This window comes from Tamandua tetradactyla, chromosome 7, assembly GCF_023851605.1.
Source record: "Tamandua tetradactyla isolate mTamTet1 chromosome 7, mTamTet1.pri, whole genome shotgun sequence".
NCBI classification, from domain to species: domain Eukaryota; kingdom Metazoa; phylum Chordata; class Mammalia; order Pilosa; family Myrmecophagidae; genus Tamandua; species Tamandua tetradactyla.
The window spans coordinates 83,507,434-83,534,947 of record NC_135333.1 but is presented as its reverse complement, the minus strand read 5'-3'; the positions used below and the strand labels follow the sequence as shown (position 1 = coordinate 83,534,947).

Here is a 27,514-nt window from a genome sequence, read left to right as displayed (position 1 = left end):
ATGAGGATGGTGGCTTGGATTAGGATGGAGGTGGTGGAAATGAAGATATGTAGATAAATGTGAAATATGTATGTGAGGGAAAATCAATCTTAGAATTTGGTGACTGATTAGAAGTAAGGAATAAGGAAAGACAGAAGAACGAAAGATAACTGAGCTTCCTGGCTTGATCAGTTGGGCAGATGCCAATAAGTTGTGCCGAGAAAGGGAATACTTCATGAGGAACAGATTTGAAGGGTATGAACGTGGTTATGTTGAGCTTGCAGTGTCTGGGAGTAATTCATTGGAGAGGTAGAGTAGACAACTGGTCTTGAGTTTATAAGAGGGATCTGTTCTTTTCTAAGCAACCAGGTTGTAACTCTCAGCACCTTCCTTTGAATGACCATTTTAGACTTTAGTCCAAGAATTTATAATGTTAGCTAAGATCTTCTCAATAGAATATGAACTTCCCTAAGGACAGCTTTTCCCTTTTTGTATGTGCATTCACAAAGCCTCCCAGATTTTCACAGTAATGCCTTATTAAATGAGTTATTCTCGCTCTAATTTTTGCACTACGGTTCCATGTAAATTGTGCACTGTTGATAAATGGTAAATATGATGATATGAAAAAGTGGTCTACAGGAAATCATGATCTACTTAAAACTATGATAAAGAGTTAACAGTATAAGTATCAGAATGATCAGAGGGGATGTTTGTAGTTAGTAGGATGCAGTTAGTCTATTCAACTAACTAGTCACGGTTTACAATGCATACTCTGGGAGGAAGAGAAAAAAAACTGACAATAGGAAAAAAAATGCGAAGTGCCAAAGGAAGTACATCTCTCAGCATCACCTGCCAAAACATTTGTGTAACTGCTAGTGATTCTTTTAACACTTTTACTATATATATACTACAGAAACTTCTTGCAGTTCACAGGGCAATGCAATCAATTTTGAAAACAGTGTGGAAAAAGGACATTGTATCACCTTGACTTACTTCTGAACCTATACAGGCACACAATGAAGATTATTAAATTGAATGATTCCTGCTGGGGGGTGGGGTGGGCCATGGACACAAGTAGAATTAGAAACAAGACAAAAAAATCTTTATTGTATTTATTTTATGCAACATATGGATCCATCAATCAAAACTTCTACTGACCAACTATTAACTGAGAAGCACTTTTCTGGGTTCCAAGGAAACCAAAGCCTCAGAGTTGACTTAAAGTACTTAACAGTTGATACGAGAGAAAGTGAACATGACAAAGACTGAAACACATGTGCTGTTTTATGACAGATATACACAACCAAACACGTCAACACAAAAGACTCAGTCTGTGAGGGAATAAAGTTTTTTCAAAGGGCTGAGTTGAGACATAAATGATGAGTGTTAACTACACTGGGTGCAGGAGGGGCTGGCAGCATTCCAGTGGAGTGAGGGGCAGGTGCTAACAGATGGGCATGGGGCCCCAGGGTATGACTTCTTACATGAATTTCCTAAGGCAGAATAAAGGCAGAATGCTTTAAGGCATTCTTTCAATTAAAGCCAATAAAATGTATCAACACATTAGATTTTTAAAAGCAAAGTGTAAAAATTACTCTTCTACCTAAGCCATCTACTTGTCTGTTCTACTTCATTTTTATTGCCCTTAGTACAAATCAGCTTCTTCAAAATTTGAAGAAAAATTTTGAAATATTTAACTTTTTAACCTAATCCTTTGAATTGAGAGGGTTATAGATAGCCATTGGCTAAAGGACAGGCTTGAGCTACATTTATAGGACACCCTCGACTGCTCAAGGTGATTATTCCATCTGAAAGTTATATATGTTCACAGTGGTACACTCATAGGGATGAAGCTGACAAAAGCTAAATTTTTCTCCTTTTCCTTTCAAGGCAGCCCCCTTGAGAGCAGCTGTTCTCTTATTAATGCTGTTAAACGTTAGCAATAAACCTCTCTGGAATTATTCTGAATGAACTGACGTAGAAGAAAGTTTGTACCAAATAAATTTGCGTAGATTAGAGTCTGCAGGTGGTCAAAAACATGTCTGCATTGGGAGCCAAATTGTTCAGCACTGGAACTTTTCGAAATGAGAACAAAGAGCCTTTCATTGCTCCAAGTCTAAATGCAGCTTAGTACTTCATTAGAAACCTCTAAGTTCACTGTAGGAATCTTTCATACTTAATTATGAGGTGGGGAAAAAAGCCTTCTTTCCCTGGGATACCATATTGAAACAATTTTATCCTGCATTTCCTGAAATACCTCCAAGTTTTGTAAATCTCAGAAGTTATCAGTGTGTATTTAGTTTTTTTTTTTCAAATCTAAGTATCAGGCTAAATCAGGGTAACTATCTTGGGCAAATAAATTCTATAATTAAAATTACTAAGTGCCAAAAGCAATGGAGTTAAAAATTAGGAAACCTGGGTTCCATTTCTGGCTCTACAACTTTGGAGATGTGATTTAACTTTCTTAGCCTCAGTTTAGTCTTTTGCATAATGAGGCAGCTGAAGTGGATTATCACTGATTCCTCTTCAGTTCTAACATGGCCAATTTTTACTAAATATTAATATCATCTTACATTTACCATTTTCTTGCTTGTAAAGAAATACTTCAAAGATAATTTTTCAAAAGTTATGGTATGCAGTCATTGTTGATGGGATGCCTGAAATTTCAATGGAAGGTAGCCAGTTGGCATTTGGCAACATTATTGAAGGGAGTACTTCTTTAGTTAACTAGTTAAGAAGAGGCGGGTCAGGCGAGTAACAACACATCAGAATTTGGAAGTCAATGCAGCAACCCAACCCTACCAGAAAAGAAAGGAATAGAATACATGGATGTAGCATTTGCTGCAAAAACATACGTTGACAAGTTAAGGCTTAAATATCTTTGCCTGAGTCCTTCAATCCCTCTTGCCTGGAGTCAGTGCCTTGCTTTTTTTTTTTTGCATGGGCAGGCCCAGAAATCGAACCTGGGTCTCCGGCATGGCAGGCGAGAACTCTGCCACTGAGCCACCATGGCCCTCCCAGTGTCTTGCTTTTAATGTGTTTAAGTTCAAATAACAATCTGTTAGGGCCCAAGGGAAGAAAATTTCTTCTGGAAGCTAAGCCACACCACTTTTCCATACTCTTCAGTGGAAAATTTATCTTGTCCTTAGTCAGGCAGCAAACAACCTGGTTCTTTGAAATGAAAACAAAGTAAAAAGAGGAAGCTAATTTGTGCTTATTAACTGAACAACTGAACGAATGATCTATGAATTTCAAGTCTTCACTCCTAGTTCTAAATCCCAGGACCAGCACACAACTTCTAATAGAAGTCTCTATACAGGTATCAGAGAAGTAAAATAGAATCATTTTAACAGTGGGATAGTATAAAAAAACAACTTATAATATTTTTTTCCCAATCTATATAGGGAAGAAAATCTGACCTAAATCCAAATTTGCTAAAGTCCATCTCAGAAGTCTATAGTTGCTAGTGACCTCTTTTTCTAGACTTATAAATACAACAGGGTACTTAGATGAGGGCAAAATGAGTCAATACAAAGTTGGAGAATCTCTTTGCCTGGCCAAAATGAACATGTCATGCATTTTCCTGGCTCTAATAAGACAAGAACAAACTGATTAAAACTTCTTTCACTGGTAATATTTTTCACAAGGGCTTTGAAAAATATTAAGGTTGTACTTTCTTCACATGTGAAGGAAGACAGAATTCACAAACTATTTTCTCAGGAACAGTATTTGTGCAATATTACTGCAAAGGTCATGAGTTTTATAATATTACTCACCACTTTTTTTCATGGCAGGAGAACTAGGATAGTATACTTAAAGGCATGAAGAAAAATAATCTGTGTGTATAGCCAAATAACAATGAGGTTAAACCAATTAGAACCATTATATGATGGACCCCAAACCAATTACCAGATGTGACCACTTCTCATTTTTTTCTATTGCCCTGATCCAAAGCCACAATCATCTCTCAGCTGGATAATTTGAATAGTCTCCTAACTGACCTGCTTATACCCTTGCTACACCCCAACTCTGAAAATATTCTCATACAGCAGTGAAGCAATCCAGAGAAAACATAAGTTGTCAACTAATGCTTCTGCTCAAAACCTTTGATGGCTTTACATCTTACTCAGAGTAAAGCCAAAGTCCATACAGTGACCTACAGACCTCTACATCACAAACCTACATTTTCCGGTTTTCCACTGACGCTCCTCAGTGCCACTCCAGCTTTTCCAGCCAACTCCTATGTCAGGGCCTTTGCACATTGTGCTTCCCCTCTCCTTGGAATATTCTTTTCCAAGACATCCCCACGGTACACTCTGTCACTTCTTATAGGTCTTTATATACAGACAACTTATTTAGACCATCTCTTTCTTAATTAGACCTTCCCTCACAATCTAATCTAAAATTTCAATGTTTCTCTGATACATTTCACATCCCCCATCCCTTTTGCAAAAAAAACAAAAACAAAAACAAAAAACTAATGTTTACAAGTACCTAAGAAACTACAGATTTACTTATTTGTCTTGTTTAGTGTCTGTTACCCCCATTAGAGCATAAGGTATGAGGGCAAGGATTTTTTTTCACCCATTTTTTTTTCTTCATGGCTCTAAATCCAGTACCTGAGAGAATGCCCGGCATATAGTAGGTGCTCAATAAATAAGTGGTGACTGAATGAATGAATATTATCTCTTACCACTTCACATGACCTTTCCCTAACCAAGCCAATAAAAAGCACATGGTTAATCTGTATGGTAACTGAAATTCCTTTCATCTCTAAATCATTAATATATTTTCCTTCTTCTCTTTTTTAATTTGTGACAAACAACATATCTTTGTATGATACATAGTATTACTATAGATTCCATAATGTCTAATTTTTATTATTATGATATTGGAGAATGGGGCTATCCATAAGAAAATCTAGCATGTAACATTTGGACTCAAATATGTAATTAGTGAGAAGCATAACATTCATCTGATCCTAAGTATGAAAACAATCCTAGGAAAAACACACTAGAAGTAAGTTTTATAACTTACTTGGAGATTCATTATTTTCACAGGTTTCCTCCTCAGTTGGTGCTTCTTCTTCCTCTTCTGGGTCATCAGTATCTCCTGATTCGTCACTGTCTTCCACCCATTTCCCTGGCATTAGTCCTGCGGAGTCATAGGAGTTGCACAACGGACCCACAATGTGAGAGATGAAGGATTCCTGAAGGTTGGCCAATTGAGGAGCAGAACGGTCCATGAAAGGGCTTATTGGTAGCCCAAGGCTGGCCTCTTCATCACCCTAGAAATAGGAATCAAATGTGACTCATTACTACAAAGTTAAACGGACAAAGAAAACTTTAAATGCAAGTCAATATTCACCTGGCATCTAAAAGGTGCATGAACCCAGACAAACTGTGCCATATTATCTCCTTCTTGAGATTCCTATTGAAACACTGTTGCCATTTACCACTTTTATGAACTTGAGGGTTTTTTTTTTTTTTTTTTTGTATGCTGTATGGCCGGGGTCACATTTCATTCTTTCTCCATGTGAGTATCCTGTTATTACAGCACCATTTGTTGAATTTTTGTTTGTTTGTTTCAGGATGTTCATGGGCCAGAAATTGAACACAAGTCACCTGCTTGGTACTACCACCGAAATTTGCACCAATCAATTTTGGCTTTTAATTATGGAAAAATTCAGGAAATGGTTCTTAATCTCTCAGTTGATGATATTACCTCATCATACTACTGAGAGTCTGTTATATTAAATATAAATGTAGTCTAAAATGTAGTGCCTAAGAGTCACTTGAAGGGCCAGAGAAAAAAATATGGAACTATTAAACTTTCCCATTTGGGAAATCCCTGAAACTCTCTCAGCATTAGGGACTCCCAAGTTAATAGGCCAAGTCCTTGATCTTGAGGTTTGCATCTTTATCTGTAATGGAAAAACTAAGATTACCCATAATAATAAGCTAAGTCTACTTAAGATTTACTTCCAGAGAACCTAACCTATTTTGTTCCTTGGATGTGGACTCTCTCTAAGCCCAACTCTGAAAGTTAAATAATTACCCTCCCTACTATGTGACATGATGTCCAGGGGTGAGTCTGGCCCTGGCACTGTGGGAACAACAACGCCTTCCAGACCAAAGGGGTAAAAGAGATAGAACAAAATAAGGTATCATTTGGTTCCTAGAGACTGCCCACGCCAAAAAAAAAAAAAAAAAAAAAAAAAAGGTATCAGTGATTAAGAGATTTCAAATAGACTCAAGAGGCTTTCTGGAGGTTACTCTCATGCAAGCTTCAGCTAGATGTTGCTAATTGCCAGGGTTTACCAAGCCCCAACCAACGGTATTCCTGTAAACCCTAAAAGAATACCCAGGGCTCTATCTGAGGCTTCATAAAGTTTTCATTCACTAAGTTATTTTTCTGAAACCTATAACCTCCAGATGGCTCCTAAGCCAGATAAGCCCTGAGACCCAGAGTTAATAGTCTCTCCAGAGCATTAACCAGTTGCAGTTGCATCCCCCTACCCCGTAATGTCAACACCCTGTTCAACATGAAGTTGGCCATTGCTCAAATACACTTCAAGAGTTGGAGAAGGATCAAAGGAGAAGGAGGAGCTGTATCAGAGAAGATAGGATTTAACAAATACATATGACTACTGAATCATTATATTGATATTTCTTTTTAGTCTCCAGTGTCTTAGATCTTAGAGCAGCCAGAAGGAAATACCTGAAATGCTAGAATTGAACCCATACAGTACTTTGAAATTTGTTCTAAACTTCACTTGTTAAAATGTACCTCGAAATTTATTGCTTATATATATATGTTATATTTCACAATAAAAACGTTAAAAAATGTAGTGCCTAGAATAATGATCAAACAAATATATCATCTATAATGGTTCCCTTCTTCCCCTTGGCTTCCAGAAAGCTTAAAATGTTTTACTGTTCAGGAAAGTTGCCACTTTACCCTGGGTTTGGGTTGAATTATTCCTTTTTCATCTATGTGTTTAATGGTATTATTATATATGTATTTTTATTTTGAATGGCTTCAACTCTTTCTGAAAAAAATGAGCAAACGAGATTGTACAAAGAAGTTAACTAGAAAAATTAATAAAGGATATATGCCAAAGTATGTAAAATGGTTATGCCTCTATAGTGGGATTATAAATGGATTTTTCTTTTTCTTTACATTTCTTCTGCATTTCAAATATTTCAGGAGTGATTAGGAACTAATCCCATTGCTAGGAAAGGCAATATATTGTTTTTTAAAAAGCAAAAATCTTTTATACATGAATCCTGTCTATAATATGCATAAAGTTTCTCTTTCACCTCTGTATAAATATGTCCAGTGACAGGCAATTTATTACTTCAGAAAGTGTCTCATCCTATATTTGGGCACCTTAAGGAATACAAATTTCTTCCTGACATTGACCAGAAATCCCATAACACCCATAGCTTGTTCACGGACATGCTCTTTTTAGGGAAGAGGGAGGGAACTAACATTTCTGTAAATCAGGTCCAACGTGAAGTACTTCAGATAACTAACTTTTTTAATCTTCACAACAACATAATAATAAGCATAAAGCTAAATTTGTATGCTGATCTTTGAGTGTATGAAGACATATTATTATATCATCTCTACTTTCCCCCAGTGTAAATCTCCTCATTCCCTTCATATCCTTGTCTGTGCTCCATTACCTCCACATCCTTAAGACCTTCAGTTCACAGTACTGAACACAACGCTTCAAGCAGAATCTGATCATTGTGGACTAACGTTGGGAGGGTCATCCATGTCTGTGTTATTGTGGTGGGTTTTGACTTACATTATCATCTAAAATAAAATGTCTTGTTGTATCTTTTTTTTTAGTTTTCATATATTGCTGCTATTAACTCTATCAGAACGGCAAATGAAATTAATCTGATGTACATTTCTCCACATAAACTTAAACTAGCTTCTATTTAAAAAAAAGAAATCTACAAAAGAATAATATTTCAAGGGTCTTCCTAATGTCTCACTAAGTTATTCCATGATCCCAGTATCATCTTGCTTGCAAATAACTTGACCTTAGAGTTCTATGGTTACAAGTTAGTCTAGTTCCTACACATGCCATTTCTACCCTCTGATTAAAATTAGGAAGTGTATTTTCTGATATAAGTATGGACACGAAAGAGAATGATCACAATTTTGGGAACTTTTGGAAACATTGGTGAATTCATGAGCAGCCAAGTACAGATTAAGAGAGATTAAATAGTTAAACTTGTTACCTGTTCATAGAATTCATTGACAATACCCTCTGTCCACTGAAGATGGAGTTCTTTACATTTGGCTGGCCCATTGATGTCAGCCAACTTTATACACATTTGACAAACCAGTAGACGGTCATTTTCATTGGTCCAATCAATTCCAACCTCATCATTCACCTGTTTGAGGGATAAAGTTAAAATGTGATTTGCTGTAACTAAAACACATTTTGAAAAGGAGAGTAAACAACAGAATACTTACTGTCTTCCTACCATGTGGGGATCAGAATACCAAGCATTGAGGAACTTATCAGCTATTTAAATTAATATTACTGGCATATATTAATTAATAGTAAAATAGCTCATCAAAAAAGTAAAATAATGAACAATGGATAAAATATTTAATTACTAGTAATGGCATTGATCAATAAATGATAGCATATATTATCAATGACCATTTAAAGAATGTAGCTACAAATGATCATTTCCTTGAATTAATATTTGGGCGTTTATGTTTGATTTATGAAAGTTTGCTTCAGACTTATGACCTTTACTATTTGCTCACACCATAGAGATGAGAGCAAATGAAATGAAACAAAAAGTGAGAATTTTATTATTCTCCTGTAGCACAAATTAGAATATACACAGAGAGCTCCTCAACTTCTTGGGTTTCTAGATTGGGACATGCAACTATATAGCCTATATACCTACAACTGATTAAATATTTTATTTCATTTCATTTTTACACTTGACATATAAGAGTGGCTAGAATGGAGTTCAGTTCAACACTTTGGTGCCATAACATCTTTTAATGCGGCCATAAAATAAAGACTGATACAAATCTAGTTACCTTGGCATTAAATTTGGCTACAAAGTCAAAGTGTTTCTTCAGGTCAGTGGCCAAAATTGCTTCGATGACAAGGAAACGGAAATGCTTAAATTCCACATGATCAAGGTTAACTAAGAAATTATACTCTGACCGGGACATGAAAAGATTCCATGCAGCAGCTGCATGATGGTTCTCCAAAACTGAACGATCATTATATAGCACCGCCTAAGCAAATAAGGAAAAGAGTTAAATGTTCAACTTTTTAAGGGAAAAAAAAGAATCACGGAATACAAACAAGAATTCGCAATGTTTTTGCAATTTCTTTTCCATAGAATTCAGAAATGTAATCATGTGGCTTCTTGTTGTTAATTATTACTTATTACTACACATTTGACTGCTGATTATTATTAGTTTATCATAAGATACATTTCTTTTCCTTGTAACATTATTCCAAACTCTTGCAGGTGAAATGCACTACCCAGTCAAAACAGAGTTAGCTTTTTTCAAAGTTTATTTGCAGGGCACATGTATTTAAGCATAGTATATGTGACATATATGTGTGTATATATAATGTGTATATATATGATATATTGGAATATATATATCCCAGTATTCCTAGAAGATCTGATTCTGGCATAAAATTTATCTTTTATCTAAATATATGTAAATAATAAAGACGAATGGAATCACTAAGGGTCTGACAATTTATAACATTCTCACCCTACAATTAGACATGGATATGTCACTTACTCTCTAGTAATTGAGAATATATAGTGTTTATTTATTTGGAATTCTCAAATATGCTGAAAGAAGCTACAAAAGAAATGGAAAATGCCCATAAGAAGCATGAAGACTAGTGTATAAGATAGGCTACTGGGGTGGGGGGTAGACATAAGAATTAAAAGGAAAGCTTAAGCACAGGGAAATTAATATTAGGGTAAGTAAAAACATACAGATGGGTAGGAAAATCTGAATAGTGAATGGTACTGGCCTGGGGATTTGCTTGACTATCTTTAGGGAAAATAACTCTGTATATAGAAGACGCATTGAAAGAAGGTAATATGAGCAGGCAGGAAAAACTGCTAGGCTATTTTTATTATATATAGATTAGAAGAATATTCTGGGCTCGTCTATAAGGAGAAACTGCAGAAACGGATGGGAAAGGGATAAAAGACAAAAGGCAAACAAAAAGAAAGAAAAGAAGTAAAAGCAAATAGGGTACCAGATTGGCCTCTAAATCCTCTATAAAGAAGAAGAGAGGATCTTCCGATGTTTAGTAGCCTGGGCCCATCTGCTTAAAACAGGGTGAAAATAAGTGAATTTGATTGTATAAGAAATGTCTTGACATCTAGTAATCAATTTTCAACTTAGATTAACTTCTTTAAAGTTATTCATTTTGGAACCTATCTTCAGATTAAAAAAACTTCCCACAAACAAATGAAAGAAATTGATTTTTAATTCCTATTAACCAATAGACATGTTATAAGACTCACAATCGTAAGGCATATATTTCAAGGGAAAGGAATGTATATACAAAGAAGTCATATCCTTAGAGATCTAAGAAAGAGCTGGGCTTTCTTTCTTTCTTTTTTTAATCTTTACAGAAAATGACTTTGTATTGGCTGGATTTTCTTTCTTGAGGAAATTCCTTAAAACTAATTCAAGCAGTTTTTCTTCCTAAGAAGAAACTGAAAAGGCATTTCCAAGGAAGATAAAGAAAGTTGCGTGCCTGCCTGTATCTCAGTGCCATCCAAGACATCTTTCCAGAATGAGCATGGTCTCTGAGGATTTTCTCCTATGACTGAAAAAGCTTGGCTTGTATTTACCTGGTGGTCTATTATAGGCCAAATTTAAAAAATCATTTTCTCTGGAAAAATATCTAAATTGAATTATACCTTCCAACCAGAAACAAAAGATTTACCTGAGGAGCACTAGTTGCAACCAGAAAAGCATTTGTCCTGCCTGGGTGATCAAAATCATGCATAGCCGCAGCCACATACAGTGCCATCAACTCTAGGGCAGGGATATTTCCAGACAGACATCCATATTTATCATCTGGTACATTATACGTTTTTGAAAATACATATCCCATGTGTCCATGTGTAAATCCACTGTCAGAATCTGACAAGAGAAAATGTCAGCGATAGAAATCAAATGAATATATTAAACTATCATTTGCCTTGGCCTTTTAAAAAACCATCAGGAGAAGCAAAACCCAAACACTTTTGTTCCCATGTGTCACAAGGGAACACAGATGCACTTAATACATACCTGAATCACTTGCTGATCCGTGATCATTAATCACAGTTGAGAGGCCTGGAATAGGTTGAGTAGTAAGATACCAAACAGCATGTAAGACATCTGTGGCATGGATTCTGTTATGATCTGTAACCAATGCAAAGGAATTATCTTTAAACTGTGAAGTTTGGGGTACAAGGACTAAGAGTGCCATCTATTGGATAAACATTTAGTCCTAACATTTTAATACTCCAATAAAAGCCAGCCAAATTTTCTAGGACGAATAGTCTTTGACTGCTCTTCTGTAACTCCATAATATCCCTAGTAACAAGAACAGCTAACAACACAACATTCATTATACATGCACATGTCAGAGGTGGAACAGCCTATGCCCAGAATTTTTCAAAAACCTACATACATAGGAAACTCACTATGTAAACAACTGTAATGTTTACTTGTTATTTCCATGCTCCTCTGGAAGACCATGATAAACTTCAACTTAGGTGAGACCAATGGTCCATACTACTCAATATTTCATCTCTGAAAAAAGGCGCTCAAGCATAATCTGTGAATAGAACATAGTACTATACATCTGCATCAAACTTCAAACACTCTAATAAAATTGAATAATATATCTCTAATATGTAGATTAAATTCACAAAGCAAATACTAAAATCAAAATCAAGTTAAGTTCTCTGATAAGGAAATTCTAATTTGGGAATATTTCCCCAGGAAATATGGAAAATTAAAACCTCTTTGTACAATGATGTAGACAGATGAACCATTTGGAAGGTCAAAAATCATGGAAATAGTCAATTCCCTGGTTATGGTGTCATCAACTTAGTGACTGCATCCTATTCTATGTGTGAGGTTCAACTTCTATCAAATTCCTATCTATCCAAATTCCTAGTGTGCCCTTGGCTCACCCTCTTTTTCTGGAAAAATTCTTCTAGACTTTTATTTATCAGCCCCTCCATATATCTCACCGATTGGTATGCTTTGTCACTAGTGTACTAACTTCACACATTTTGTTTCTACTATGATACAGCTTCCTTCTTCAACTTAATATATTATTTTTCTGAATAAACCTCAGCAGATGAGATGAGAAAAAGAAAAGAGAACAAAAAGCAGGAAAATGGGAATATAAGAGAAATACCTGCTTCTGGCTCTGGCCAGGAAAGAAAAGAAAAAAACCTATGTTATTTGTGGAGTTGGCAGAACCCGGGAATACCATAGGCAGACGGTGCCTGCTTTGCTACACTTCTGGCAGTTCTTAAGAGTCAGGGTGAGGATGTGTAGCAAAATCTCAAATACTCCAGGAATTCAATCAAGGGGTCTAAGTGTGTAGGCTCCAGAGAGGATCTCCTTAGAATAACTCTGGGTAACAGACCTTCTAGGCTCCCAAGTTGGAAATTGAAAAACCTGTGCCCCTATGCCAGTGCTAGATAGAGCTTAAAACTGATATTATATAGTACTTCAAAGAGCAATTTTATTAAAATTGGGATCTATATCATGATGTACAGAATATCTCAAGTGATTCAAGACAATTATCTTTTATGTCTGTACCTGTGCCTCATATACAGTTGAGTAGACAAGAATTTTCTGTACTTTGGGCAGATGTGGTTTTGCCCTCTGCTTTGCTATTTATCATCCATGTTACTGTGGGTGAGTTACTTAAAGCTCTAATTCTGATTTCCTTATCTTAAAGATGCAGAGATAATAGCGCCAGTTTCATAGTATAATTTTAAAGGTTACATAAAAGAATATTGAAAGGGTACATAGTAAGCTTGCAATTTTTTAGCAATTTTAGTGAGATTAATTCACATACCACGCAGTTCATCCCAGCAGTGCAATCAATGGCTTTCAGTATAAACACTGTTGTGCATTCATTACCACAATCAATTTCAGAACATTTTCACTACTTCAAAAAGAAAAGCCCCCACCTCTTAGCAGTCACCTCTCAATACTTCTATCCATCCCCAGCCCCATACAATCACTAATCTAATTCTGTCTGTATAGATTTATGTTTATAGAATACTAACATATTACTGTTAACTACAGTCCATTGTTTGCATTAGGTGTATTTTTCCCCACATACCACCCTATTATTAACACATTCTAGTGGCATATATTTGTTATATTCATGAAAGAACATCCTTATATTTGTACTATTCATCATAGACATTGTCCACCACAGGATTCACTATGTTTTACAATCCCATGTTTTATACTCTAGCTTTCCTACACAACCCTAAACTTCCCCCTCCAACCACATTCACACATAATTCAGTGCTGTTACTTATATTCACAGTAATGTGCTACCATCACATCTATCCATTTAAAAACATTTAAAATCAACCTAAATAGAAATTCTTCACAAATTAAGCATCAGCTCCCATTCTCTACCCCCAGTTTCTCTCCTGGTGACCAAAATTATAGATCCTAACTTTATGAGTTTGCATGTTATACTTAGTTCATATTAGAGAGATCATACAATATTTGTCCTTTGGTGTCTGGCTTCACTCAACATAATGTCCTCCAAGTTCATCTATGTATGCATCAGGACTTCATTCCTTCATTCCTTCTTGCTGCTGAATAATATTCCAATATTCCATCTTATGTATATCTCACATTTTGTGTATCCATTCATTGGTAATAGACACTTGCTTCCATCTTTTTTTTTTTGCACGGGCAGGCACCAGGAATCGAACCTGGGTCTCTGGAATGGCAGACGAGAACTCTGCCTGCTGAGCCACCGTGGCCCGCCTCTTTCCATCTTTTGGTAATTGTGAATAATGCTGCTATGAACATTGGTGTGCAAATGTTTGCATCCCTGCTTTCAGTTCTTCTGGGTATTTACTGAGAAGTGGGATTGCCAGATCACATGGCAGTTCTATACTAATATTCCTGAGAAAATAAACTGTCTTCCACAGCAGCCATACATTTTAAATTCCTACCAGGAGTGAATGAATGTTCCACTTTCTCCATATTCTCTCCAACACTTGTAGCTTTGTTTTTTGACAATGGCCATTCTAGTAGGTGTGAAATAATATCTCACTGTGGTTTTAATTTGCATTTCCCTAAACAGCTAGTGATGTTGGGTATCATTTCATGTGCATTTTGGCCATTGTATTTCCTCTTTGGAAAAACGTCTATTTGAGTCTCTTGCCCATTTTTAAATTGAGTTGTCTTTTTATTGTTGTGTTGTAGGATTTCTTTATACATTCTGGATATTAAATCCTTAACAGAGATGTAGTTTCCAAATATTTCCTCCCATAAGCTCGAAAGTTAATGGTAAGTATTATTCATATAAAGAATTGATGCCTGTTCACAAGAGGGTGAACTGGTAGATCACCAGTTCTCTCCAAACAATACTGTTGCATTTGCGAGGATATTATTGAAGAGCTAAAATGAAAGCTGTTCTAAGTCTCCAGGGAGGCAGAAGGCAGTGGTGATCTGGTAAAGAAGAAAATGACAGCCTGGCCAGAGGATGACACTTTTGGGGGAAATGCTGGAGCTTCTGAGTGAAGTTATTTTCTCTCTCATGGTTTCAAAGTTTAACGCACACATTTAACTACCATTACCATTGTAAGTCAGAGAAACCTAAGCACAAGCCCAGCATTGTAAGGTGGAGTACATAGAGGTAAGGGAGTTGCCTGAATCTGGTTGTGTAAAGAATGGACAAGAAGTAAGATGAATTTGTAGTTCTGGAACTGGACTGCTCTTTGCCCTGGCCCCACCCTACACATGGTCAGTCACCTTTATAGGTGATTTTTACAAACTTTCAAGGAACAAACAATGCTATCTATGTAATTTAGTTCAGAAAATAAAAAGAGGGGAAACTGCCAAACTAATTTTATGTCACTAGTATAATCTTGAGTAAAAAACTAAAGACAGTATATAAAAAAATTACACACTCCTTTTGCTTATGATTATAGGTTCGAAAGTCCAAGTAAAAACAATAACTAACCAAATCTAACTTTATTTAAATATATGTGTCTAGGTATGTGGTTGTTATATAGGAGAACTGTATCATCACCAATTGCTTAAACAGAATGGAAAATAATCTACTTTGTAAGCAGGCAATAACATATTTATTTTTAAAAACTTACTAAACATCTGTTGGGGATTGAATCGCATCCCCCATGAAAGGTGTATTTAGGGCCCAACCCCTGATCCTATGGGTGTGAACCCTTGGGTAACCAGGACCTCTGAAGATGTTATTAAAGGTGTGCCCAAATGGAATGAGGGTGGGTTTTAATCCAATATGGCTGAAGCCTTAGAACAAAGGAAACTGGACAGAATGTGAAGCCACGGGAAACAGTCAGAAGCTGGAAGCCAAAGGAATCTTGAAGAGAAAGGAGATGTTGCCATGTGCATTAACATGTGAGAGAAAAGCCAAGGAACCCCAAAGATTTCCAGAGAGCCAGAACATACTGACCCTGGGAGGAAGCAAACTTTCTAGCCTCTGAAACCAGAAGCCATAAATTCCTGATATTAAGCTAGCCCATTGAATAGTATTTGTTTCAGCAGCCAGGGAAACTAAAGCAACACCTGTGATGTGCAAGCATTATGCCTTGTACTAGTTGCTCCTTCCATTAACCCTCTGATGATCCAACTCAGGAAGCAAAGGCACCCAGGAGAGAAGCCAATTAGGTCAAGGTAGGGCTCAACAGCTTTCTTTAGGATACACAAAATGCTTGGATTCCTTTCACTCTCTGGCATTGAAGGGAATTGAGAAAGATAAGGAATGATATTAGAGCTATCCTTATTTTATCTGTATCAATGGTCTCCCTCTTCATTTCTGCATTTTGGGCAATCTCCTATCCTCTTGGTGACCCCTTCTCCCTTTGGATGACACATAAATGCACATATACACATTAACATATCACACACCTTACCTCTTTCCTAGAGTCTGCCTGCCTCTCTCTTCAATGTTGATAATTTGTTTTCTCAACTTTCACTTTTTCCCTCAAATACAGAGATGAAGTGTATGGAGGGTTGGGGTTGTATGTAAAATCTGTAAATTTCTAGAACCAATTTATAGATTTTCTATTTAAAATTCTGTCTGTGCTCCTATGTATCATAGAGTGAGAGAAAGTATTAAAGTGACACTTTAAAATATTTTTTTTCTTTATACTACAGTTAATACTGCAGTAATATTTCTGCTTTTCTAGCTTGTACCATGCCACCCCAATATGTAGATTTGCAAACGGCGGCACATCATATATAGATTAATTAACTGAACCAAACTAAACATACACTAAGCAAGACTATTCTCATGTCTGTCATAGATAGCTGGATGAGAACAGGCACTTCTGAGGTGGTTTCACAACTTCTCAAAATAAAATAATAAGAGTAAGAAGTACTAGAAAGAATGTATTTGGGGGATGACAGTCTTTGAAAATAGAAAAAGCTCTCTCAAAAATTATCATGCATCTATGTGATGATGTTAAGAATTACTGATTGCATATGTAGAATGGTATGATTTCTAAATGTTGGGTTAATTTCTTTTTTTTTCCCATTAATTAATAAAAAATAAAAAAATAAAAAAATAAATAAATAATAATAAAAAATAATTTCTAGTCCATGAACAAATATGACCTGATGATTTATCTTCTTTTCTAAAGAGATTGGCCAACCTTTTGAAAGGGACTATAAACAATGTCAGACATATTTATCTCCCTGTGCAATTAGGTACTGACTATACCTTAATTTAACCTAATCCTTATTGAACAAATTTTTATTACATTTCTATCAGTGAATTGCCTGTATTTATTATCGTACAGCTACACACACACACACACATATTAGACTCTAACCTACATATAGTCTAGATTCTTTAAATTTTAGTCAGAGTTCTGGCTGTAAATTTAAAAGCTTTCATACCTCACTCTTCTTTGAAAATTATTAAAGATATGACCAGAACTCTAGTAAAAATTTTAGTTTCTAATATTTTATTTCATTTCATATTAAAGTCACTCCAACCCCATGTTTACTTTGGTTACTCTTCAAATTTTTTTCAATTATGGATTTTTTAGATAAAGCCATTAGAAATACAGTTTCCTAAGAGTAAATAATTAGACATGCAAGAAATTGTGTATGCGTATTATAATTATAAAATATTTTAATAAATCTCCATTATTAGTTTAAATTTACAACCCTAGCACATATGAGGTATTATTAATTTAAAATGCCCACCAATCAACTAAAGCTTTACTGTGAGAAGATGTACATAAACTCGCTAATGTCAAGTGTCTTAGATTTCTAATAGAACAAGCAGTATTAGTATAATTTTTTTGTACAAAAATGAATTGGAATCCATTATCTCAAGAAAAACAAATGCAAAAATGTAATAAGAACATGTAAAGATTAATACTAAAATTTAGAATCTGACTTTATATACTTAAATATTGGTCACTTTTCCCTAAAATTCAATTATATACTCTTTAGAGACAAGTTAGTTTGCTGTATTGATGGGGTCTAGTATCAATTTGAATTAAATGTTACTTGGCTATGGCTCATTATATTCCTAAAATACATTTGGAAATAAAACACTGTTAAGGAAATTTAGTCTGGTGATTAGCAGCTCTTGAGCGTTTTCAGTGGCTTTCTTTCTATAATAGCTTTTTTATGTAACTCCTTAATATTTGAGAAATTACTCACACTTAGGTCAATCACTGGCATCCAACCAAAGTGGGTCCTGGGAAAACTGTATTAAGACAGCAAGGCTTATCTTGAGATCCTTTCAAACTGTCCCCTTTCCATATCTGTCTTCCAAACCCATGGCTGCATCAGCCAGACTTTCCCAAGGGGCTCAGTGCTCTTAAGCACTTATTTTTCTTCCTTACTCTGTCATGTGTTGCCTGTATAAATTCACCAACAAATTTCATTTATAGATTAAATTCTCCATTCTCCTTTCCCATCACATACCACTGGCTATGCCTTTTTATTCTAATGTAGCATGCGGGTGGCATTTTGAAAAGACATGTTAATATTGGATTTCGAGGTTAATGTGCTACTCCCTCTGGGAAATACTTGTGCTTTATCTGTATCCATATATAACTTTTATTTAACTTCAGCTCTTTGCAAGTATAAAAAGAGGTGGGGTTGTAAAGCCCAAGACACACACACACACACACACACACACACACACACACACACACACACACACACACACCCAAAACAAATTAAAACATGAAGAGGTTGAAATGAGATAAAAAAATATTTGTTTTAGTGACAAAAATTTTGAAATGAATCAAAATCTTCTTTACAAAGGATGGATTTTTAAGGTCTTATCAAAATTTCATAGAGAAAAACACCAACATTTAAATATACTTCTAAAGGAAGTATTCATTATCAGCATATATTTAAATAATACAAAAATCTCTGACTTTTTAACATTCCTTTCTGAGCCTCCTTTTCCCTTTCACTCCTAAGTGACTTGTTCTAACCCATGTACTATGGAGCAGTTTGGAGCTATTATGTACTCCAGAAAAGGCCATGTTTTTTAAAATCCATTCTTGTGGGTGCAGACTTATCGTGGGTGGACTTTTTGGTTAGGTTATTTAAATTGAGAGGTGACCCAGCCCATTCAAGGTGGGTCTCAATCCTTTACTGGAGTCCTTTGTGAGAGGATAAAAGAGAATAAAGCCCGTTGAGGAGCAGAGAGAGTCACTGACATGAAAACCCACTAGAGAAGGACCTCCAGACGTTGCCATCTACCATCCCATGTAACAGAGGAATCCTGGAACCCAGCAGCCTTTTCTCAGAGATGGTATCTTTCTCTTGTTGTATTAACTTGGGCATTTTCATGGCCTTAGGACCATACATTTGTAAACTAATAAATCCCCATTGAAAAAGCCAACCCATTTCTGGCATATTGCATTCTGGCAGCTTTAGCAAACCAAAACATATTATGTTTGACTATTTTTCTTAAAATACATTGATTCCCTTGAATACTGTATGACTTCTACACATTTTCACAACTTCCATGGTTGGACCTAAGGATACTTTCTTCAGTTCCACATATTTTATAGCATGAAGGACAATTCTAACCTGTGTGTTCTGATGATATCTACATATCATCATCATATCTGAGATACTGCATATTAAAAATTTAACATATCTGTATTTCTGTATCTCATTATTATAAATGGCAAACATTCTCACAATACTCGAAGTTCATATGCTTGAATCCTTGATTTAATCTTCATCTTGGGTCTTCACATTAGCCTTTAAAAAAATCTTTCCAATCATTTTTTGATAATCACTTGAAGATGTGTTTTCTTTTCCATTTTATTAATTAGACCACCATCTTCTTGTGTCTCTACTCCCAGCCATGTTTATTTTACATTGAGAAAACATCAATATTTAGTTTTTAAATAGGTACTTGTCAGATGCCAAACAGAAGTCGAATTCACCCAATGAAATAGGCAGAATATAAAATAAGCAAAAAATTTAACTACGTTTATCAAACACTTAATCCATTTAAAGTTATTACCTCATTTGATGCTCATAGAAATCCTATGAAGTAGCTATTATGATCCCCATCGATGGATTAAGAACGAGTTTTGCAAAGATTAAATAAGACTCAGGGTCACCAGTTAATAAGTGAAGGGACCAGGATTCTAAAGCAAGCCCTGTCTCCTGATGTGGCAATACTGAATGTCTACAATATATAAATTTGAGCTAGTATTCCATTAATAAAGCAAATTCAATAGACTTTAGAAGTATTATTTCACAAATGACATATACTTACATGGAATATCCCTGTATCCAATCTCTAATGCATGGAAATAATTCATAAATTCTCTAACTGGGATCTTAAAAGCTTCGAAGAGGCCCATGTCCTCAAAAAGTCTGTATGATACCTGTAAAAGAGAAAAATAAAACCTTATAAAAATCCCTGAATGTGTTAGACCCAAAAAGAAAAAATGGAAAAAATAAGTGTATATTCCAGCAACCATATTAATTTACTGCCAGTAGAGCACACTTACTGGAAACAACAGATCAAGTGTGTACTGAAGAACACCATGTGCCCATCCTCTTTTGTTCCTGACCACAAGGGGTTTGTTTACAATCTATTTCTAAGGGGAGACACTAGACATCCACTCAGAAAACAGTCAACTAATAACACAGTACACATTATAGCAACATAGCAGTGCCTAGAAGAGCATTAAATTGTGTTACATCAAGAATTAGAGACAAATACATACTAAAGTAATAACTGTATGGTATACACCATAAGTACTAAGTAAAGAATGAGAGGGAGAAAGGTTTTAATTTGGACTAATTTTGTTCAAAAAGATTTCTGGCAGATGAAGGACTCCGAATTGTTCCTTAAGTAAATGATAAGCGGAAGGAATTAAGGGAGAGAGGGAAAGGCTACATTTATCTAAAATATATACATATTTATATATGTTTCTTATATATATATATATATAAGATTTATTCTAAACCACTATAAATAACAGTGCCGAAACTATTTCCCTCACTTTCTTCTTTCTTCCTCCTCTGAATACCTGTTTTCCTTCCAATTACTTCCACAGCTCTGAGAATGTGAGTCAAGCGAATATTGTTGGATGCAATTGGTACATTTGACATGCAAATGATGAAGAAAGAAGAAATAAGGAAGGAAGGAATAGAAGACGGTAAGGGGGAAGAAATGGTTTTTCAGTGGCAGAGTGGAGCACAAGTAACCATATAAAATAGTGTTTCTTCATGTCACAAAGGCAGAGTGTTGATAATAGTTCAGGAGACTTTAGGAAAGAATTACTCAACATCTTTATTCTTCACATTTCTTCTTAAAATTCTTTTGAAATATTTCTTCAAAATCTTTGATAAATCACTTTATAGTTAAGTGTTTATCTTTTGTTTTCAAAATTAAATCTATTCAAATTGACTAATATTCTTTAATATATTCATTGTTGTATGAGTCATATATATTACACATACATCCCTAAAACAAGGTCTCATTCATTCAGTGTACATCTATTGTGTTCCAAGTATGTAGGAGACAATTTTCTATGCAATTATATGCCACATACATAAGTGAACCAAAAAATAGTTTCCATCCCGGAGGTTTTGATCTAACAGAAGAGGACATTAAAGGACAGCCATAATAGATGAGTAAATATACACAATGACAGAAGGTGATAAGCCAGATGGGAGAAGAAAAACTGGAGCAGGGATGAAAGATTAGAAGTGCAGGGAGAGCATGGTGGGCGTCATCTTAAATAAAGTGGTGTGAATAGGCATATTCAGGAAGTGATATCTGAGTAAAGTGCTGAAGTAAGTATTGGTGAATTACATGGATATCTGAGAAAAGACATTTCCATGCAGACGGAACACCCAGGGCAAAGGTCCTGAGTTGTGCCTGGCATAGTCAAGAAACAGCAAGACGGCCAGAGTGGCTAAAACACCACGAATGAGGGCATTAGCAGAAATTTAAGTCAGAGAGGTAAACTGTGTGGTGGGGGTTAGGGGCCAGATTGACCATTTTAAGGCCTTTTTTAAAAAGCCTCAGTGAGATAAGTTGTTGGAGAGGCTGGAGCAGAGTAGTGTTATTTGACCTAGGTTTTAAAAAAAAGGAACCCTCTAGCTGCTGGTTAAGAATAGGTTGTAAAAATTTATTCATCTCAACTTCTGTGTGCTTTTCTCACTCTGACTGGCACTTGTATTTAATTTTGTCCCTTTTCTGTGTAATATAATATCCCCATCTCCTCTCTTTAAAAATGCAGCAGAAAGTGACGTTTGTGGTTTCTGTCATATTTCAAGCTATTTTCCACTTACTTGTTTTTTCTCTACTATAATTGCTTTGGACTATATCTGAGTTCTTGTTTATAAGCACCTGGGATATTTAATTATGCATGCTACTTCGATAATAATATCAGCGGCAGCAGCGCACACCCAACACATACAGAGCATTTAATAAACGAGAGGTATACATTAAGTATTTTACATATATCAATTCTTTTAATATAATCAATCCTCACAATGCCTTATGAGATAGGTGCTGTCAATTACTAACATTTGACAGCAGAGGAAACTGAGGCATAAAGGAGTCAGGTGACATCTGAGACCGCATAGCTCATACGTACCCAAGCCAGAAATCAAGCCAAGCATTTTGACTTCAGATTTTGTACTCTCAACTGCTTCAAACCCTACCACCATTATTTGAAAAGCAATATTATTAGGATTGCAAGTAATTAAAGTTTCCAATTATTCTCTTAAACCATCCAACTCAAAGACAAACAATAAAAATATGAAAAAATAAGATGACCGATTTCATCAAGAACCTGCTAAAATCAAGCATTCAAAATTTTATATAAATTATGTTAATCCCAAGCTCATCAACAAACAAAAGACACCCTTAACCAATGGTTAAGTTGACTATAAAAAGTTATTCCAAAATCTGAAGGATGACTTTTAAAATTTTTTTAAATAAACGACAATTATCAAAAAAAAGGCAGTTTATTGAGGCTGAGAAGCCATTTCTATTGCATATATCTCTTTAAAAATCTTTTGCAGTGAGACTTTTTCACTGTTGCCTCAGCCAAAAGGTGATTTCTTGGAATGTTCACATTAATTCATTTCAGCTGTCCTAAAGTTAGACTAAGGAAACAGAAAAAAAATGTCTTCCCATAATCAACATTTCATGAAGTTTGTGCTTACAAACTCAAAATCAAAGAACAAAAACCATGACGTTCTACTTAGGAAGGCAAAAGATGACGCATTTTCTCAAAGACTAATATTTTGCAGATTGGGAAAGGAACTAGTAATCTAATTCAAGTCATGGAGAAATATAATTCTTATTTTAAAAGAGGACTGAATAAAAAGATATGTAAATGCATTTACCTGAGGTCTAATTGTTAATTATCTATACTCTTCTTCATGTCCTCTTGCTTTGCAGAACTCTTAGGAAACATTTTGTCTCAGAAATTCAAGGGGAACTAAGGATCTGCCATGATATTTGGCACTCTGTCACTTGTGCTACAAAACCAACTGTTAGAACGGACCATTTTAAAATTTTTTCAGACTTCCCATCTGGAGAGTTTCAAGATACATAGCAAGTGAATATGTATTATGGGAAGCCAAGAAGCAACTGAAGTGAATGTATCTTCTGAGGTGGATAAATCTGCATCGGAATTGCAGGGCCATTATTTACTGTGTGACTTTGGGAGAATGGTATTTCCTCTTTTACCCTTAGTTTCTCCTTATGTACAGAAATTTAAAAAATGCCCACACCAAAAGTAACTATGCAGATTAAGTTGAAGGATTTAGGAGAATCTGTGACAAATACATGAAATACACAGCAATGTGAGATTTCTCTCTCCATAGCAGGGAACATGTAAATGAAGAGAAAGACAGTTTCCTGGCCCACAGCCACATGTTCTCATGGCACCGTTCCAGGACTCACCCTCAGGAGTAAGGCTAAGGAGCACTGGCTAACACGGCTGCCCTTAACAGTATCCTCATGATCAGCTAGCACCAAAGAGATTGCTTAGCACGGAGGAGAATGGAAGACAAAGGAACTGGAATATTCACTCCTAATAATGTGCAAGTACTGTCATTCTATTCCTGAACAGCATGAGTCTAGCAGAGGCAAAGATTGTATATTATTTAGATTTTGTAATTATTCTGAACATCTTATTCATTCCATCAATAATTCTGACATACTTCTTTCATATGTATCAAGTGGAACTGCCATTATCTTGTCACATATCTATTTCCATACCAGACAAGGAAAGTTTCTTCAGGATGAGGACATATTTCTCTCCTTAAAGGCTATCCTATTTCTCTGTGTTTGTGGAACTGAATACTAGAAGAAAGACACCTTATCTTCTTCCTTTAAATCTGCACTGATCAAGAATCCCCACCCTGAAGCTTACACACTCAGACACTTGTTGAGAGGTCTGAAGGAAGGCTGTCTTGGAAGCATAAAGTAGAAATGAATGTTACACTGATTCCTGTTCTAGTGTTTTGAAGAGAAATATAAGATCCAATAAATCTTGCTTGAGTCCTGAATTCTTATCCTATAGTCTCAGGTGAACAAGTTTGGTAGCCTTTGGTATTTCTGTTGCAAGAGTTATTCAAATTTTTAAGAACTCACCTAAAACATATTAAAGTAAGTTGATTTCCTATATGTTGTTGGATAGGTGCTTGACAGTACAGCAAACACCATTTTGGTTTGTTTTGTAGTTTGAGGACAAACATGTTCAAATTCCTTGTATGTGTATAAATTTTCTTTCTCCCTCAAGGAAATAAATATATCTTTATTTGGGAAGCTATGAAATTATTCTAGCTTACCACAAAAACAAAAACAAAAACACTGCTATGCATGCAGTAATATCAGTTTTTATTCTGTATTTCTTATGATAAGGTGTTTCCCATATCAAAATATGGAGACTTCTATTTGATTTGTTTTTCACAGCATTTGGGGGAAAATATACTTCTGCATGAGATCTTATTTTTGATAGGGCCTAAGCACTATAATATTCAAAAGTTAAAAATATAGACATGGAAATAATTACAGATAATAACTTTGTGTTTATACTTTCTAAAATATCACCTTTCTTCCTTATAGGGTTTGTGTAAGCTTTTTTTTTTTTACCATCTTCTATGACTTTTAAATTATATAGTAATCTTTCTTATGTACCCACCCCACCCCTTGTCTTTAAAAAAAAATTCATGTTTTAATTGCAGAATATGGGTTTTGATTTACTTGAGAACTACAATTCCTTTGTTAACCCCATCACCAGGGAAACTACAGAATGTTTCGTGGTAAAGATTTCTTTTTTCTATATAACACTCATCCACAGATGTTAAGAATCTACATAGGTTTAAGCAACTGAGGAATTGTTTTTTCTACATTTAAAGTCATACATTGGTGCAAAGTTTGTTTGGGGTGATGAAAAAGTTTTGGTACTAGACAGTGGTGATAGTGGCACAACACTGTGGATGTAATTAATACCACTGAATTATGCAACTGAATGTGGTTAAAAGGGGAAATTTTAGGTGGTACATAGGTTGCTAAAACAAAAATTAAAAAGAAAAAAACAGCTTAGGACTGTGCAACACAAAGAATGGAATCCAATGTAAACTATGGACTATAGCTAATAGTACATTGTAATATTCTCTCATCACTACTAACAAAGGTACCATACTAATGCAAAATATTAAATGTGAGGGCTGGTATGTGGGAAACTCTGTATTCTATGCATGATTGTTCTGGAAAACTACAACTTCTCTAATAAAAAAATAATTTAAAAAATCATATGTATGACTGCATTTCTTACCTGACTAAGAATACGGCCACATTTTCTTCCTATCTTTTCCACCAAATCAAAAATTGGAAAATTCCATGCATTCAGCTGCTCCATAATTGAGTCCAGGTTATCCATGACAAGAGGTTCAGGAGCAAGAACTGGTTTGTCCTGTAATTAGGATTCAAATATTTTAACAACATGCAACTTTCTCGCAAAGTAATTTGTGCTTTAAGTTCAATTTAGCATGTGAGGTTACTTGAAATAAATGATTTAAAAATTCAGAGAGAATGAGTGGTCTTTAAAAAAAAAAGTCAAGATGAACAAGACACTGTCCTCAACCTAGGAGGAAAGGGCCCAGGGAACTTTGCCTTATTTGATGATCATGTATCACTAGTTCATACCCAGCAGAGCAAAAAGTAGATGTGTCTGCCCTAAGTTAACACAGCTGCTTTGTGGTTTAGTGCAGGGTTCTTAAATAAAGATTCATGCAAAGACTTCAGAGCACTCTGAAATTGCATATAAATTTATCTTTAAATGTTTATGTAAATTTTTCAGACAAGGGGTTCTTGGATTATATTGGATTCTGGAAAGAAATCCACAAGTGGGGAGGAGGAGTTATTCACCCCCACTCTAATTGGTCAAATTTTTATTAATGCTTCAGAATTCATATTATTTCTGTGGAATGACAATAGGCACAAAATATTTTCAAGGATTTAAATTTAATAAATGTGATAAACCACTTCCTGATAAACATGCATGTAAAAATAAAGCTGTAAAGACATGTTATAACTGGTCCCAAATGAGAATAATTTTAAGAGTACATTCACCAACATAAAGAAAAAAAAAGTGAAGAATGATAAGTTCACATATGACATTATTTTATCTGACAATTGAGTGATTTAAATGTATAAATGGCAAACAGATAAAAAAAAAGATAGCAGCAGCAATTGGAAATCATTTAATAGGCAACTATTTTTCATTTGCTGCCTTCCCCAAATTAATTTTACTCAAACAGTTGCACTCATCTTCTTTAAAAAGTCCATCATGCACTAAACAAATCATCAAAGAAGAATATTTTAATAGCTAGCAAGTGGCAATTTAAACCCGTTCTATTAAAAACTAAAATAAATATTGTTTGTTTTCCATATCAAGGATGTGCTCGAGAAAAACCCACAGAATCTTGAAGGCAACAAGAGAAATGTAAAATAAGTGAAATGTATACTTACATATATCTATAGATACTATATTTAAATAATTTAAAATATTGTTTACTGAATAAAAGAACTCATTTTTCCTACAGGTATTTGAACTTTTTGATTTGGTTAAGAAATATCTGTAATCATTTGTGGAGATGAATACTTATATTTTTAATCAACAGATCATAGACCTATCAAGAAACCAATAAGCATAAGAAGAAAAAAATTGTATTGATAAATATGAACAGACTACCGAAATAAAATGTAAGTCTAATGATTGCATTGCTAAGCCAATCTGTATAGGAAATGCTAATTTCTCAAGTAAATGAGAGAGGTAGATGGTATGGGGCTACCAGGAATATCATGGTCTCAGAGGTGTAGGTGCTGCAAGCCGACTCTTTGCTCAGAGGTTCTCTAGGACACTCAGTCTCCTCTTCATTCTGTACAATATCACTGCTGTCACTGTTGTTATTGGTTTCATAATCAGAGGTAACTTGAGCTGTTTCATCTGCAACTGAAAGGTAATAGCTTATTATGAGACCTGCAATAGGAAAAGGGGTATCACACAAACAGGTATTTCTGAAATGCTTACAGTAAATAAAGAGGCTAAGGATATACTGCCTTCACGAATGTATGCATCAAGAATATAGAATTGTAGCATGGGAAAACTCTATAATTTTTTAACCCAAACAAAGACATAGGAATTATGATCTGTGAGCTATATGAAATTCAGTATGTTTTAGATTAGTAGTTCATCTCTTTTTAAAA

General features: G+C 35.1%; 1 protein-coding gene across 2 annotated transcripts in view; it reads right to left on the bottom strand.

Moving 5' to 3' along the window:
• The window catches only part of PDE3A (phosphodiesterase 3A), a 342,518-nt gene that overhangs the window by 9,844 nt on the left and 305,160 nt on the right, over positions 1-27,514 (bottom strand). For both annotated transcript variants that reach the window (XM_077170242.1, XM_077170243.1), the window contains exons 8-15: positions 27,100-27,260; positions 25,581-25,718; positions 20,042-20,153; positions 11,314-11,427; positions 10,964-11,163; positions 9,064-9,267; positions 8,238-8,393; positions 5,017-5,266 (exon numbers count right to left, since the gene is read on the bottom strand). In XM_077170242.1, the coding sequence (XP_077026357.1) occupies positions 5,017-5,266; positions 8,238-8,393; positions 9,064-9,267; positions 10,964-11,163; positions 11,314-11,427; positions 20,042-20,153; positions 25,581-25,718; positions 27,100-27,260 (1,335 nt within the window). The remainder of the gene's footprint in view (positions 1-5,016; positions 5,267-8,237; positions 8,394-9,063; positions 9,268-10,963; positions 11,164-11,313; positions 11,428-20,041; positions 20,154-25,580; positions 25,719-27,099; positions 27,261-27,514) is intronic.